General features: G+C 35.0%; 2 protein-coding genes across 2 annotated transcripts; both read left to right on the top strand.

The window, feature by feature from the left end:
• Window positions 1-300: 300 nt before the first annotated feature.
• Window positions 301-4,242, top strand: LOC104211547 (lysine histidine transporter-like 8). Its single transcript, XM_009760617.2, has 5 exons — window positions 301-904; window positions 1,008-1,144; window positions 1,813-2,243; window positions 3,306-3,437; window positions 3,563-4,242. Exons 1-5 carry the CDS (start codon window positions 369-371, stop codon window positions 4,049-4,051), a joined length of 1,725 nt encoding a protein of 574 aa, XP_009758919.1. The 5' UTR covers window positions 301-368; the 3' UTR covers window positions 4,052-4,242.
• A 1,322-nt stretch (window positions 4,243-5,564) lies between these two features.
• Window positions 5,565-7,321, top strand: LOC104211548 (dehydrin COR47-like). The gene is made up of 2 exons (XM_009760618.2): window positions 5,565-6,168; window positions 6,684-7,321. The coding sequence occupies exons 1-2, from the start codon at window positions 5,908-5,910 to the stop codon at window positions 7,098-7,100; spliced, it is 678 nt and encodes a 225-aa protein (XP_009758920.1). The 5' UTR covers window positions 5,565-5,907; the 3' UTR covers window positions 7,101-7,321.
• Window positions 7,322-17,564: the final 10,243 nt, after the last annotated feature.

Here is a 17,564-nt window from a genome sequence, read left to right as displayed (position 1 = left end):
AACTAAATAATTATTTTAATATGACTCTTGGTGTCTTTTAAAATAGTATTAGAAGGTCTAATAAAAAAAGTCTGCTAAATTTCCAATTAATCATATGTTAAATAATTCAAAACAAGGAAAGCAGCCAAGTTTGTTAAACTGTCACAGGTTGCGTTCTTAGCTACTTCCTTGTTAGAGCACGGTTAGTTTCTTAAAATAATATTTATTGCCAATTTGTCAATCGACATTTCTGGTCAAATGATATTCCATACCAGCTAGCAGCTAGAGATGTCCTTATATATATAGTTGAAAATCCTCATTTCACATTCCCCATGCATTTTAAGCATACTTAGTTAGGCTCTTTTGAAGAAAAAGAGTATTATAATATTATGATGAGTAGAGAGACGATGGCTGATGTTGATGAAGCTAGCTCTTTACCGAGCTCGTTACCGATAACGCCACGGGCGGTAACGTTAGCTCCAACGTTTCATTTTGATGATCAATTTGGCTCTTTACCCATAACTCCACGGACGGCGTCAGTAGCTCAAACGCCGTCCGTAGTATCTTTACCGATAACACCACGGACTGCGTCAGTAGCACCAACGCCGTCCATAGTATCGTTACCTCCTTCACAATTTCACTCTCCATCGCTTTCTCGATCACCGTTACTTAACGTGGGAGATCATGCTGCAAATCGAACCAGTAAAACCCCAAGATCACGAGGATTAACGCCGCGTTTCATCACTCCTTTGGGAAGTCCTCTTAGAAAGGCACTTAAAATGACAAGATTAGACCCACAAGATGCTTGGCTACCCATCACTGAGTCACGAAATGGAAACGCATATTACGCTGCGTTTCATACACTTTGTTCTGGGATTGGTATTCAAGCCCTTGTCTTACCTGTTGCCTTTACTATCCTTGGCTGGTAATTTCATTTACATACATATATACCAACTTTTGGTCAATAAACTTCTTATGTTATGATCGACTAACCTAATATATATGATGTGTTTTTGTAATTGTTGCAGGGCTTGGGGTATCATTAGCTTAACGGTAGCATTTGTATGGCAGCTCTACACACTTTATTTAATGGTTCAACTTCATGAAAATTATGAAACAGGAATACGTTACAGCAGATACCTGCAACTGGCATGCGCAACATTCGGTAAGCATCAATATAGATTCTTCATCAAATTTGAACGGGTTAAAACGGATCAAATTAATAAAAGGGGTATGACCCGATTCATCCAAAATTTGCTGCGGTTAAAATAGGTTGGTCAGTCCTGAAAAAAGAAAAATAGGTTGGGTCATGGTTGCCTCTTTGAGCCGAGGGTCTCCTGGAAACAGTCTCTCTGCCCCTGGGGTAGAGGTAAGGTCTGCGTACATATTACCCTCCCCAGACCCCACTTGTGCGATTACACTGGGTTGTTGTTGTTGTTGTAGGTTAGGTCATGGTCCATAATGGGTCATAGCAACTTGTCCCACATGATCCAATCTTCGGTCCTTTTTTATTTTGTTTTTAAAAGTAATTATTGAAATCTGGAATATTTTTCCTAAATTATTAGCTTAAGGTGCAGTCTCTAAATTTCTTTTGGATTTTTTGATTTAGTTGCATTTTTGACCCGGGTGAATACACTGAGTCATTTCTGATTCAATGTTGGGTCAAGTCAACAAGCTGATCATGATCCTAACTCGTTTAAATTTGGGTGGGCTAATAAAATATATTATGGGTTGATTTTGCCCCCTCTGTTGCAACATAATGAATTAAATACAAGGAGTAAGTACGTACTTGGACGGTTGAATAATTTTGTATAAATTTATATTTTGGTTCAGGTGACAACTTAGGCAAACTATGTGCAGCGTTTCCTATCGGATATCTCTCAGCGGGTACATGTTGTGCGCTGATTATAATAGGAGGTTCAACAGCAAAGCTATTGTATCAGACTTTGTGTGGAGCAACATGTAGTAATCCAAAGCCATTAACAACGGTGGAATGGTACTTGGTTTTCACTTGTGTTGCAGTGGTTTTAGCACAGTTGCCAAACTTGAATTCTATTGCTGGAATTTCCTTAGTTGGTGCTCTTACCGCCGTTGGATATTGTACAGCATTATGGACAGTTTCAGTTGCTGAGGGTAGACTTCCTAATGTGTCATATGATCCAGTTAGGAAGGGAACTCAAGTTGCTAGGATCTTTGATCTTCTTAATGCTCTTGGTATTATTGCTTTTGCTTTCAGAGGCCACAATCTCATACTTGAAATTCAGGTAATCATCGTCTTCTCCTTTCTTTCATTTCTTTTCCTTATAATAAGCTTAATTTCGTTGAATTCTAACAAAAAAAGGAAAGAACGGAAACACAAAAGCTTGTTTTGTTTCACACTCTATCTTGAAAAGACAAACTTCAGTTTTCACGTTAGAGCTGAACACGAAAATGATACAGGATTTAGCTTAAAAGGGTAGCCACTAAGCTCCCACTACGAGCGAGGTTCGAGGAAGTGTCGGACCATAACGGTCTCTTGTACGCAACCTTACCTTACATTTCTGCAAGAGGCTTATTTCTACAGCTCGAATCCGTGACCTCTTGGTCACATGACAACAACTTTACCAGTTACGCCAAAGCTTCCCTTTAGGATTTAGCTTATATATAATTAATAAATTTTATAAATTGACTAATTTAACTTATTATAGAAAGTAATTTGTCTTATTATGGAGTATCTTATTTTTGAAGATAGTAACATGCAGTTATTTTTTTGGTGATCTAATATGAAAAAATTCTTTTATAATACTATTAGTTGACATAAGATAAAAAAAATAAAAATAAAAAATAAAAATTGAAGATTAAAATTGATTGTTGATTAGGATTGAAGAGGTCACCTAATTAAGCCTAAAAGTAGTCGTAATAATAAGAATACATTTTTACTACTCTACATGTACGGTAAAAACTTATCCACACCGAGTGTTTACATCAAACTAATAAATACATGACTGTGTCTTGCATATGAACCTCAATCATTTAACCATGGTAAATTATATGTATTTTTATCTAATTAAATTAATTAACCATAGTGAATTAATATAGTTTGGTGTAAACACTCGGAGGTGGGTAAGTATTTACCCTGCATGTAGTTAGGTACCTCCGCATTGAAAAGCAAACAGAACAAGTTTGTTGTTGACTTTGACTTTCGCTGACCTTTTTAGTCCGACACTTTGATAGTTGTCACCAACTTTTGATTAAAAAAATTAAATTAAATCCAGCATGTCAAAAATAAATTGATAACTTTTGTTGTGACTTTAATAGATAATATTTTTGTTATTGGATGAACGCAGGCCACAATGCCTTCAAGTGAGAAGCACCCATCGCGTGTGCCTATGTGGAGGGGTGTACAATTCTCATATTTACTCATAGCAATGTGCTTATTCCCACTAGCAATTTGTGGCTATTGGGCTTACGGTCATTTGGTATGATCCCTTTCCCACTTTCAACTCTTTTATAAATTATGATACAACGTATACTTTGTAATTAATTAACTTTTAAATAATCGAAATAAGAATCTTAATATTCATCTCACACAATTTTATTTCAGATTCCAGCAAATGGAAGCATGTTAACCGCATTGTTTGCATTCCATAGCCAAGACGTTTCACGATCAGTGTTAGCTCTGATAAGTATTTTTGTGATAATAAACGCGGTGAGTTCCTTTCAAATCTATGGAATGCCAATGTTTGATGATATGGAATCAGCATACACAACTAGGAGCAAAAAAGCATGTCCGTGGTGGCTCCGTTCGATATTCCGGGCAATTTTCGGGTTCGTGTGCTTCTTTATAGCCGTAGCAATTCCATTCTTGGGTAGTTTTGCTGGGCTTATTGGAGGAATTGCACTGCCTGTTACTTTTGCTTATCCATGTTTCATGTGGCTTAAAGTCAAGAAACCCCACAAATATTCTTTAAGTTGGTGGGTAAATTGGGGACTTGGTCTATTGGGAATGGGGTTAAGTGGGATCTTGGTTGCTGCTGGTTTGTATGTTGTCATTGACACTGGTGTTAAAATTAGCTTCTTTAATCCTCAGTGAGTATAGTTTTCTGCAACAAAAAAGTATGGAGAAAACTGTTACTAGTATGAACATACTGGCCAACTTGGTGAAATATTGAAAAGGTTGGTGGGAGTAGGTTTAAGAAAGAATTTAATTTGTTGGTAGGTAGATTTTTTGTATTTCTTTATGGAAATTCAAAGGAATAAGTTGGTGAGATGATCTTTATTCCACGTGGACGGGTTCGAATACTTGCAGTTTTTGTTTGAAAATAGGTCCAAACTTCAAATGCAAAATTCATGGACATGATTATGAAGTAAAATCATCAACATCCTTAACTGGTTAATAGCCGACCTAACTCATGGATTGGTATAGTGATTAATGTATATTAGTATGGAATCACATATGTATGGAAATAAACATTAAGACTAATTACAGAAATTAGCGTATAAGCCATATCTATTACAGCCCATTGAGTAAGGCTCTGCCATTTCATGATCGTCCCGATTCTTGAAATAAATAAATAAACTTATCAGAGAAAAAGACTTTGGTGAAATTGTCTACTTGTTGTTTAAATTCTTAAAAATAGTGTATAATAACATTTTAATGAAATTGGGTAGAACGTACATCAAAAGAAAAAGAATGTCCTACGATTTTTTTTTTCTTTCTTTTGCGGTCAAAAGCAGAATTTTAATTAAAAACATAGAAGGCTTAAATATTTGTGACATTAACAAAAGTGATGCAAATTGAAAAACATAACATTATGTGAATTGGATTAAAGAAATATGACTACCTTGATTCTTCAATTTGGGGAGTTGTGTTACTCTAGTGGTCACCGGTTAGGTTCTATTTTTGTAGCAAGGGGGTAAGACCTGCAGTCGCTTCAATCGCCTCCTTCCGGGTGAGTACTTTGTACACTGGATAAAGTTTTCTTGTGTAATAGCCTGCAAATCACACGAGGGACGTAAACTGCACTAGGTAAGGTTCTATTTTACAAAGATAATTTACTGACTTTTAATACAAACATCAAATTAATGAGCGACACATGGCTTCCAATTTTAGATCCAATATTCTTCATCAACCAGTAGTATCAATGAATGAGGGGGAAAACTTAACTCCCAAAAGCCATTTTATTAATCTCTCTTTTTTCCCTTGTTTCCAAGCAAAAAATCTCATTCAAATCTTCAACAATATTAAAATGTGAAGCCGAGTCGCCCAATACATTGTAATTGTTTGAACCATTGAATGTGTTCCCAGTCCCAACTCTCAATTCCCAACCTGGTCGGTGCAAAGATTCTTTAAATTTCTTCATCCAATAAGCATTATTCCATAATTACTAGGTGACCTCAAGATTGTTACACTTAATACTATTTCTTAAGCAAATCTAAAAGGCTTTTGCTTTACACAATATACGACCTGTCATCGGGACGGAGCTAGAGAGCTGAGAGCGAATTCGATCGAACCTAGTAGCTTTGGTTCGAATCCTGTATTTATCTTAAAAAATCGATTGAATAAGTATAAATTATTAATCTAGAACCCACTAACTTCAAACGATTAGAATCCCGAACTCATAAGCTTCAAATCCTAGATGCACCTTTGCCTGTTATTACATAAATCTCAAAATCACTAAGAACACTGAACACTAAGATAACATCTCAGTTTGCGTAAACCGTCCAAACCGACATTTCAGTACTTTCCTAGTACCAATAGCCGACACATGAACACATAGCTCGCCAATCTCCAAATCTCATTTCCGCACAATCCTAGTATTTGTTTCACCTATATAAACAGAGTGTAGAACAAGGCTATAAGCACAAAAATTCACTAAAAGCACGAGCATTTTAAAAACTTAGCTTAAGTTTCATATATATACTACTTGTACTTGTTAATTCTATAAGATGGCAGAGCAACAAAGTCAGTCACAGGAGAATGTTAACAAAGGTGCAGCTCCAGAGAGTAGTGACCGTGGATGTGGATTGTTCAATTTCATGGGAAAGAAAGAAGAGAATAAGTCCCAAGATGACACTGTCATGATTGATGTTGTTGACACTACTACTCCCAATCCCAATGTAGAACCACCAAAGGAGAAGAAAGTAGAGGAGGAGAAGCACACTAGTCTTATGGACAAACTTCACCGCACTCACAGCAATTCAAGCTCGGTAAGCTACTTAATTAATTGCTCCTTATTTACTTAGCGGAAAAGGTCAAATATACCTCTGTACTATTACAAAAGATTTAAATATACCTCTCGTTATACTTTGAATCCATATATACCTTGTCGTTATACTATTGGTTCAAATATAATTATTTTCCGTTAAGTTTGTCCAAAATGGACATTCAATCCTACGTGACACTGGCATCTGATGAGGTGGATGTCACATGGCTTGCTACCTCAGCGCCCCTACCCCATTTTACGCTTCCCTTCTATTTTTTTTCCACCGCTAAGATTTACTTTCCCTCCACCACTATTGCCATCATTATCGCTATCATAAAAAATATTGTATTTCAAATTTTAGTCTTTTATATATGGATTAGGGGCGCTGAGGTGGCATGCCATGTGACATCCACCTCATCAAATACCAGTACCACGTATGATTGGATGTCTGCCTTCGATAAAAAAAAATTCTCACTGGTGTTGTTACAATTTTCTTTGTTTCGCTTCTAATTATTTCAGTCAAGCGATGAGGAAGTGGACGAGGTAACTGGAGAGAAGAAAAGGAAGAAGAAGGGACTGAAAGAGAAGATCAAGGAAAAGATTTCAGGTGATCATAAGGAAAATAGTGAGCAAAAAGTTGAAATGGAGAACTGCAGTACTGGTCATGTGGCTGGAAATGCAAATTATGCAGCAGGAACACAGGAAGATCAAGAAAAGAAAGGAATAATGGACAAGATAAAGGACAAACTTCCAGGTCACCACAACAAGACTGATCAAGAATTCCATCCCACTACTCATGCTACTGCAGATGAGCAAGTCCATGGAGGTGATCAAACAAAAGAGAAGAAAGGATTACTTGACAAAATCAAGGAGAAATTGCCTGGACATGGCCACAAGAATACTGAGGACCATGAGGAGAAGCACAAGTCCAACTGAAAATCATGAGAATCACCCTAGAGATCTGTCGGCATGCTGACCAAACTTGTTTGGTACGGAGGCGTAGTAATTATTATTGTTGTACTTTGTATGAATTTGCTTTTAATTAATATTTGTTCATTTGCTTAGTCTTGTTTGGAGTAGTGATGTGATCCTTGTAATTGGCATCACGTGCCATTGCTTTTTTATAATTATTGTATGTTATTTGAGTTCCTTTCATATTTTCCTTCGTTTTCTTAGTGAAACTCTGTTGCATGTTTTGGTCAAAACTAGCCATTGTCTTGGTGTCTGTTTGTTAGAGCAACTTAATCCATGAAAATGGAACTCCAAAAATTTAAATGGATATCTTTAAATTTAAGATAGCTGCAAAATCATGTTGCATGCTAGAGGTATGTCATATACGCAATTTACAGGATAGGTGTAGAATACAGTGACCTTTCTTAAGCATGTAACGGATTGCCCTCTTTGTCCTAGTAGTAATGCTGAGTATTTTTTTTCTTTTTAGAACCGATATATGTGTACCTAGGGGTGTACAAAAGAAACCGACAAATCCCACCAACCCGATAATCCGAATCAAACCGAGAAAAAAAATCCAACTATGGTTTGGTTTGATTTGGTTTGGTGTTGGAAAAAAAAACCGACCTTAATTGATTTGGTTTGGTTTTAACTAATGAAAGTCAAACCGAAACCAAACCAACCCGACATTACATATATAGAAATTTTAGATATATTTAATATATAAATATACTTATTTTTAATTTATAAATATTTCTTAGAAAAATTCATAATTTTATCTTTTAAGGTATTATTTCAAGGTTGGACTTAGAACTTTTGAATGTTCCAATAAGTTTTATAGCCATTAACATTAGTAAATTAAATAATGCTAACAAAAGCCCAAACCAAAATTAAATCAATAATAATGCTAAAAAAAGACATTCAATTCAATACTACAAACGGGAATATATTGAATATCTATTTTTTGTTTTGCAATAATTTAGATAAAAATGCATACCTTTTTTTTTCGCATTTAGTCATGTAACTAATACTCCCTTATTAATCTACTTATTTTAGCATGACTTAGTACTTTTAGATTATGTTTATTTTTATTATGGCTTTTTAATTAGTAATATTTATATTACATAATTTTATTGTCTTTATTGTTGAATATTTTAGGATAATGCCATGAAACATCTCATATTTTGTATTATTTTCTTGTAAAATGCTTTATATAATTGTATCTTACTAGGATTAAAGAAATATTTTGAGCACAATTTATATATTTTGTTCTACGAAGATTTTACCGGGGAAAAACCCCCCGAAAAAACCCGAATAACCCGAAAATCCGAGAAAATCCGAGAGCGAAAAATCTGAGTTTTATTGGTTTGGTTTGGTCTTTAAATTTAATAACCCGATACAATTGGTTTGGTTTGGTAATTGTAAAATCCGGACTAACTCGACCTATGTACACCCCTATGTACGTTTCATTGTGAAGTGAAATTGTATAGAAGTTAAACTTTTTGATATCCTCACAACGCAGGAGTAAGATCTGCATATACATTACTCTTCCCAGACTCTACGGTGTGAAATAATACTAGGTATATTTTTTGTTGTTGTTGTGTTGTTGTTGTTTTTAAACTTTTTGATAAAACTTGAAAATATATGATTCTCTAAGATACTATTTTGGGTGGGTAATCTGAAATTCTGAAGCCTATGGATAACGGTCCAAATATCCCTTTTTATGATCACTATTTAAATGTGATCTCTGTTTTAAAAGGTTGCAAATATAGTCCTCAAAAGTCCTCAAATATGTGATCTCTAATATTTACACATGTAATTTTCAGTTTGCTCACAAAATATTGGATAGTAGTCTAAATTTGCAGCAACTAACATAATTTTAGATCGTAATCTAACGTTTTCTTGTAAGGTTTTCAATTTGGTCCAAGAAAATCTTTGGACGAGGGGTAAAAGGTCTATTAATTGCAAAAGAAATAATAAAAGGGTCATTTTTGAAAAAACTGATGCAAAAAGAGAGGGGGAAGTGCACGGTTGGTCACTAATAACACATGTATTTACCTTTAAGTCACCGTTTAAAATGTCTTTAGTCTTTAGCCACTGCTTTAATAAACTTTAACTGCCCGGACGAAATAACACGAGCAGAAGCTCATGTCCTTAATTTTTGTACTTAACTTCAGGACTACATATCCTTAACTTTTGAACTTGTAACTCTAAGTTCAGGACTTCAAGGTTACATGTCCTTAACTTTTGAACTTGGAACTCAAACTTCACCAAGCGTCCTTAACTTTTGAACTTGTAAGTCTTGTCCTTAACTTTTGAACGTGTAACTGTAAGTTAAGGACTGTTTGTCCTTAACTTTTGAACTTGGAAATCAAAGTTAAGGACAATAGTCCTTAACTTTTAAACTTGTAACTGTAAGTTAAGGATTGTCTGTCCTTAACTTTTGAACTTGTAACTATAAGTTCAGGACTGTCTGTCCTTAACTTTAGAACTAGTAACTGTTAGTTAAGGACTGTCTGTCTTTAACTTTTGAACTTGTGTCCTTAACTTTAGGACTTCGGGACTGCATTTCCTTAACTTTTGAACTTGAAACTCTAAATTCAGGACAATGTCCTTAACTTTTGAATTTAACTTTAGGACTTCAGGACTACATGTCCTTAACACAATTATCTTTGTCCTCAACTTTTTGGCTTTTTACCATATTTTTCCTACTTATCAGTTGTTTAAGAAAATCTATAAGTCACTTCTTTTAGAAAACCAAAAGTCACGTCCTCCCACGTCTGTGATTATTATGAGTGAAACCAAGCAATTCAACTCCTGAAAGCAGACACAAAAGAAAATGAGAGGCTTATAAAATTTATATGATTAATGTATTTCGTTTCTTCTGTTCAAAATTGGGTTTCATATATGAAAATAATGGAAACACTCATACGGACCCCAGAACGCCATTGCAGAAGGAGAAGTGGAGCTGTAAGGAATGGATCTGAAAATGGCGTATTTCTGTTTGGGAAGGAAAGGGTAATACTGCCTTTTCATATTAATTTTAATAGACTAGTGGCTACTTTTGCTCAGCATTAAAAATGTTGGATAAAAAGTAAATACCACTTTAAAAAGTGGCTACCCCACACAATTTTTACAAAAAGATAGAACTAACGAAAATTTCACTATCCCTCCATTCACTAGCCCACTGACTTATGAGCTGATAAATAATGGTCTGGACCATCATCTAATTTTAGCTAAATCGTGAGAGGCTCAGACGACCTTGCAACAGAGTGGTCCAAACTTAAGTCCGTTATTAGCCTCTTAAACTGGTTTCAGTAGGCCGATGGCCCAATTATTCATAGGCCGGACCATCAAAAACTTTTCCTTCTTCAAGATAATAATCCTTCAACGAGAATTTTCTGTTGAAATTCAAAAATAGCTAAATTTACAAGTGGTAATTGAAAAATAGCCATAATTTTAGAAATAATCGAAATTTAGCCACTTTCCATGGAAAGATAAATTTGAACGAAAATACTAAATCTGAAAAATATTCCAGCATAATTGTAACACCCCATAAATCCGGATTAGTTGTGGATGTGTTAGATGACTATTTATGTGATCTTTTAGACATGTGAAGCCCTATCAAGATGAGTATGGGTAATGTAATACTCCGTAAATATGAATCAACTGTGTACGGACAAGGACTATTTATGTAATACCCCGTAATTTGAATCGGTTATGGATGTATTAAACGAGTATTAGCGTGATGGTAATTGAGTGGTTATGTTAATAAGTGTATAAGTTATGTTAGAGGTGAATTGGAGTCTAAGGAGAGGCCTAAGTCTAAGCCAAGTTGGAAAATTTCAAAATGGACTAAAGCTGTGAATGAATACGCACATGACCTCACTTTGAACGATCATATCTCTGGTTGTGTAACGAGTTGTGTGATGCATAACCTATCAAATTAAATCCCTTTGAGTCTAGTTTCCAACGCAACAAACCGTTTGTCATTTGGAGGTGTATACATAAAGTTATGACTATTTTACTGGGCAGGTGTCACTAGCGCGAAGTCGCGCACGAAGTCGCGCGTTTTTGCTGAGTATTCTGCCTCGCGAGCGAACAAGGGCGTGAACAAGCGCGCGAACTCGCGCGTCTGGAAGGTTTTAAATACTTTAAAGGCAGGAAATAATAGAAATTGAGTCACTTCTCAAGCTTAGGGTTTCCTCTACACCCCAACTCGACCAAGGCATCCAATTGCACACCTAAGGTGAGTTTTTAAGTGTGTTTTCATGGTGATTTCACTTCTCAATCACTAGTTACAACATGATTTTGATTGGGTTTCATAGGATTTCTTCAAAATCTCAAGAACACCCCAAAAGTTGTCTTTCAAGATTTGGTCTACAAGAGATAATCCTACACCCTTAGACTTACATATATGGTGTTATTATGGAATCATGAGTATAAATCAAGTATTACAACTTATGGTATGGTGATTGGAAGCCATAAATTTCCAATTTAAATACATGATCATGGTAGGGATTTAAGGGTGATTATTTGATAGGATTTGTTGGTTGGGTGTGAATGGATGGTCATATACGTGATGTTGAAAGTTATAAATTGGTTAATCATGATGGTAGGATAAATTGTTGATGAATGGTGGTAATTAGATGAACTAATTATATGGTGATGAGATGTAGAGGTTTATGCCTACAAGGTGTTTGATAATATGCCTAAATGGCTTAAGTTATGGAATTTGTTACTAATATTGGTTCCATTGGATATTGCTATTGTAGATTGAAGGTTCTTAGTGTTGTGGATCATTGTAGTATCACTAAGGGGCGACATTGAGGTATGTGAGGCTAACTCTCTATGTTTGAGAATGTTAAAGATCCTCCCTACACTACGTTTCTTTTACGACGTATCAATTGCCTCAGAAATATAGTTAAGCCTAGTTCCTTGAGTAGTTGTAGAGCTTCTATTCTCTAGCTTCATAACTCGTTCATAAATTTCATTCCGAACGATGTGAGCTCAGTTCGTATTCAATATAGACTTGGGTTTGATGTCCCTAAGTCTCAGTATGGCTTACTCAACATGTCATAAACAGTTGAAGTTTCGGTGTTCATAATCAGTTCAAGAATACATATCTCATTTTAGTCCTATTCAGTATTCCAGTATTATATAGCTCAGTATGATTCAGTATTCTAGTATTATGTACTCAGTATGACCCAGTATCATGTAACTCAGCGTGATTCAGTATTTCACTATTATGTATTGCAGTATGATTCTCAGTTCCTGATTTTAAAATCCCTGAATGTTGAACACCTGTATTTGGGCCTGAGGCCGCAGTTTATGATTTATGCATCTTTGGGCCTGAGGCCGCAGTTTATGCTTTATGCATTTTGGACCTGAGGTCGCAGTTATGTATACGTATACTTGGGCCCGAGGTCGCAGTTTGTGCACATATATATATATTGGGCCTGAGGCTGCAGTTTATTATTCAGATAAACAGGTTGTTCATCATTCAGGAGAGGGAGTATTCATATCCTTACTTCCTTTGTTCAGTTCAATTATTAGTTACCATTTAGTTGCCAGTTATCAGTTTAGTTATCAGTTATCAGTTCAGCTATCAATTATCAGTTACCAGTTCAGCTATCAGATATCAGTTCAGTTATCAGTTATCATTTCAATTTCAGTTTCAATAGTTATCATTTCAGTTATCAATTATCAAATCTCAATTATCAGCTTAATTTTAGTTTCAGCATTTATAATTCTTTCTTTCAGTTGCTTTACATACCAGTACAATTCAAATGTACTGACGTCCCTTTTGCCCGGGGCCTGCATTTCACAATGCAGGTAATGATTTACAGGTTGATGATTCTGAGCGCTAGGATTCTCGTACCACCTATTTGGTGATCCCAGTTCTTTCGGGGTATTTTCATTACCTTACAGTCTTCAGTATTTTTTTGTTACAGTCAGTGTTTTCAGTACTTTTTAGAGGCTTCATAGACTAGAGTAACAGTTAGACAAAGTCACGGGCTGTTCATATTAAGCTATGTTGGCTACAAATATGTTTTAGAATTGTATTAGTATTTCCGCACTTTGATTTATATCATCCAGACTTTCAGTATATCAGCATGTGTTAGTTTATCTTCCGCATTTAGTATGTTATGATACCACATGTTGATTCAGCCAGCCAGTTGGTTCGCTCGGTCACATGTAGTCAGGCACCGAGTGTCGTGTTACGTCCAGGCCCAGGTTCGGGGCATGACAATAATATACTGGAATTCAAATTTTTTACATGTGAAATCCAGCATACTGGAGTTCCAGTATATTATGCTGGAACTCCAGTATATTATGCTGGAACTCCAGTATATTATGATGGAGCTCCAGTATATTTATACTGGAGCTCCATCATAATATACTGGAGTTCCAGCGTAATATACTGGTCCAGCATAATATGCTGGAAGTTCATACACAGGTGCTCCAATCTCCAGTATATTATGATGTGTTGTAAAATAGTGGCTATTTTTTATTATATTTGATCGCTCGATCAAAATACTTACAACTGTTAGTCAATATGCATAATTATAGTCGGCTAACTTTTCTGGCAGACATCTTTTTAAGTTAACTTCTCAATTTTCTCCGGCATGTATAACTCACACTACTAGAAATCCGAAAAAAGTGACCACACAAAGCGACCAAAGTTGGTCGCTTATTGGCCAAAAAGCGACCAAAAAGGCCTGGTCGATAGTCCCTTTACCTTAGAGACCAAAGTTGGTTGCTAATTAGCGACCAACTTTGGTCTCTAAGGTAAAAGGACCAAATATTTCTGTAAAGAAAATAGCGACCAATGTTGGTCGCTATATTATTTTAATAATATAATTTTGGCGACCAACATTGGTCTCCACATGTAAATTACGTTTTTTTATTTATTATTAATCATAAAAAAGCGACCAACTTTGGTCCTTAAAGAAAATATTATATTTTAAAATCTGGAAAATAGAGACCAAAGTTGATCGCTTTATTATTAATTTTTATAAAAAAATTTTAAATAAGCGACCATGGTTGGTCGCAAACTTCAAGAATTAATTTTTTTTTAAATTATAAGCGACCAACTTTGGTCGCCATATTTCCAAAAATTATTTTTTTTAAATGAAATAGCAACCAAAGTTGGTCGCTTTTGAGAAATCTGGGTTAAATAGCGACTAAGGTTGGTCGCTATTGCCCAGAAAATTATTTTTTTTAAGTGAAAAGCGACCAACTAGAATCCAAAGTTGGTCGCTTTTCTTGGTATATTTTTGGCAAAAACTGTCTGTTTTGGCAGCTACACCACCTGCCAGCTTACCAAAAATCCTAACAACAACAACAATAAACAACAACAACAACAAAAAGCAACAAAGTATAAAGTTTATTAGAACTAACACATTAAGCTAACAAAACCAAGTTAACGCTTATTACAAGCCCATTCGAAAACTGGTTCTATTGTCTAGTTCAAAGTATATAAAGTACTCAAGGAGTGTTCTTTCAGCATCCTCGTCCGAAAGTTGGATTGCCTCGCCCGATTCATTAGGTGGCTGACTGCGTATGAATTCCCCCACATCAGCTGTGAAGCGAATCTATAAGAAAACTTATATTGAATTAGTATTTCAAAATTTATATAAAAGTAAATCAAAATACTTAATGAAAAGTAAAAAACTTACATGTATAGGTCGAGGCTCGACCCTCGACCCACCTTTCTAGATCAGTCTTTTTCTTCTTCTTTACAATACGAGTCTCATTGAATAGCTCATCTTGCTTCATTGGCATCATAAAGCTGTCTGTGGCTTTGGTGATTATCCTCGTGGTACTATTACTCGGGATGAACTTGGATACAGAGAATAGCTTGGATACAGTACCTGACAGGGTGTGTCTTTGGTCAATTATTATTCTCATTAGCGACAGTGATGATGAGAAGGTAATGGCATGTATTTCAAACAGTGATGGTGTAGGTAGGAATTTAACATTTCCTAAGTAGATAAAAGAAGAGGTTATAGAGGAATTCTCTACTTCATTTTCCAAGATCGGAAAAGAAGTTTAATTGAGAGTGACAAGGTTGATGGTAATGGAAAGTTGTCCGTTGCTCATGGCAGTTCCCATAAAACGGGGATCATAAGACTCTATGATGACAAAGACGAAAGGAAGTTTTATTCTCAACTTTCTTCCAAATCTGATCCATACAAGCTTAATGAGATTGGTGATATTTATTCGCATTCAGACAATGATTTGAGTGACAAAAGTATGGAAATGCTAATAAAAAGAATTAAAGGTAAAACGATTTTCTTGGAAGAGAAGGATGCTGAACTCTGCATGAACGTTTTTCTTGGAAGAGAAGTTTGACCAGTCGCTAATCTGAGTATTTCTTTGACCAAGCAAGTTTGACCAGTCCGGTCAACAGTTTAACGAAATTATTGACCAAGTAGCGACCAGCCTTGGTCGCTAATGTATTTAAAATTATTATTTTATTATTTTCACCAATTTAGCGACCAACGTTGGTCGCTTTTTACGGGAATTCTAGTCGTGTCAGTTTTGATCCATCCGTGACTTAATGAATCTTATGACCAACTAGAACTGTAAATGGTTAGTAATGGGTTAATTTTATTTTTCCTATATTATGTCTTCCACATTTATTAACGAGAAAATTCAACATGGAAAAACAAATATCAACAATAAATTTAAGGTTTATACATATTAAGTTACAAGAAAGTGCTATACTTAACCAAAAAGTCAAAAGTCTAAAACAGCTCGAATTGAAGTCGACTTCACTTCACCATAGTGTTAAATTGAATCATTAGAATTCAGAAGTGTTATATATACAATGCCTAAGGACCAAAAAAAAGAACAAAAAATTAAAGGCAGCAATAGCAAAAGAAGAAGAGAGGAAGGGAGAAGCTTCCCATGTATTAATAGTACTCTAATGTACGAATATATGACGAATAGAATACCAACCCAACTTCTCAAACATGAAAAACAGTTGTAGTATTGTTGAAAATAAATATAAAATTACAGAGGCGCAAAAATTCCGTGTGTCCCGTCAATAATCACGGATACACCGAAGTAACCAGCCTAAAAGAAAATTAAAATAAAGCAAATTTACGAGTACAATTCAACACGCTCAGGATTTAGAAATAATGAAATTAAAAATAAATAAATAAGGTTGCCAGCTATATGTTGATTTGTATGGAAAGTTACGTGTCCAAAGCAGTAAAAGATAATTAACAAAGGCAATATTTGTCATGAAGGGGTCGATACTCATGCGCAAATTGCACAAGTTTTATAAATTACTCTATTTTATGAATTCCCTAATTAATAAGTTAGCTTGACGCAGTCCTAAAAATTTCCTTCAAAGATATGAATGTATTTTGTAATTATGCAAAGTCACTCAAGCTCCACTTTAGGATAACGCACTGTCGCGGTTTTATACTTTTCTTTTTTTTGGATGTGGGTTTAGCTTTTACTCATATAAATAATGTAAAGGATTTCTTCTTTTTTTTATTATACATCTAGCAAGCTAATAATAATAATAATAATAATAATAATAATAATAATAATAATAATTACATAAGCATATAATAGAGAGAGAAGACATCTATTGGTAAACTAACTCATATGTCTGAAGAGTTGTGTCACTTCATAAAGACATAAAGGAGTTCTAATGTTTTTAGGAACTCTTAAGTCCTAAATTATATTAAACCCATTGTTTTTCACCTACAAATTGAAGAATAAAACGAGAACTTAACCATCTCTCTCGAAGAAAAAGGACTCCTAAAGAGAAAGAAGCAAGCAATTATCTTCTACTGGATACGAGAACAATCTTTTATAACTAAGGTGCGATTTAAATAATAAATTTTTTCTTTTTGCAGTCGACGTTCATATATGTGATTTTATTCATGATTAGTGAAACAAATTAATGAAGTAAGACTTCATGAACGCATAAATTGACGTTTCAAGTTGTAGTTTCTCGAAACTTAATTATTGCGCAGTCACACCCTCATCGGTAAAAAGAAGCTTGAGAATGTTTTGTCCTTTCATCTTTTACATAATTTTTTGGTTATACTTCACATAAGAATTTTGGATTAGTAGTTTTAGACAAAGTCATAAGTCTAAATATTAGAGAAGTTGGTCCCACTAGCACTTAGACTAGGGGATAGTTCTATGAAATTCACAAGTGGAGGGTGTAGGATCTTAATTTTACATATATAAACCAGCATGACAAAGTTCCCTTTTACGGCTCTTTTTTTGTATAGTTATCTTAATTATAAGTATTCACACTATTGGCAACCTGCTGGCATATACCACGGAGTCACGGATGCGTGTTTTTCTGTTGCTAACAACAATTATTCATACTTTTACGACGCTTCCTTTGTTTTTCCTTCAATTCACTTCCACCTACCTATATATACAACTCTCTTATCCCTCTGTGCATTTCAT

The sequence above is a fragment of the Nicotiana sylvestris genome, chromosome 1 (assembly GCF_000393655.2).
Source record: "Nicotiana sylvestris chromosome 1, ASM39365v2, whole genome shotgun sequence".
In the NCBI taxonomy this organism is placed as follows: domain Eukaryota; kingdom Viridiplantae; phylum Streptophyta; class Magnoliopsida; order Solanales; family Solanaceae; genus Nicotiana; species Nicotiana sylvestris.
This window is presented reverse-complemented; position numbering and strand designations above follow the sequence as displayed.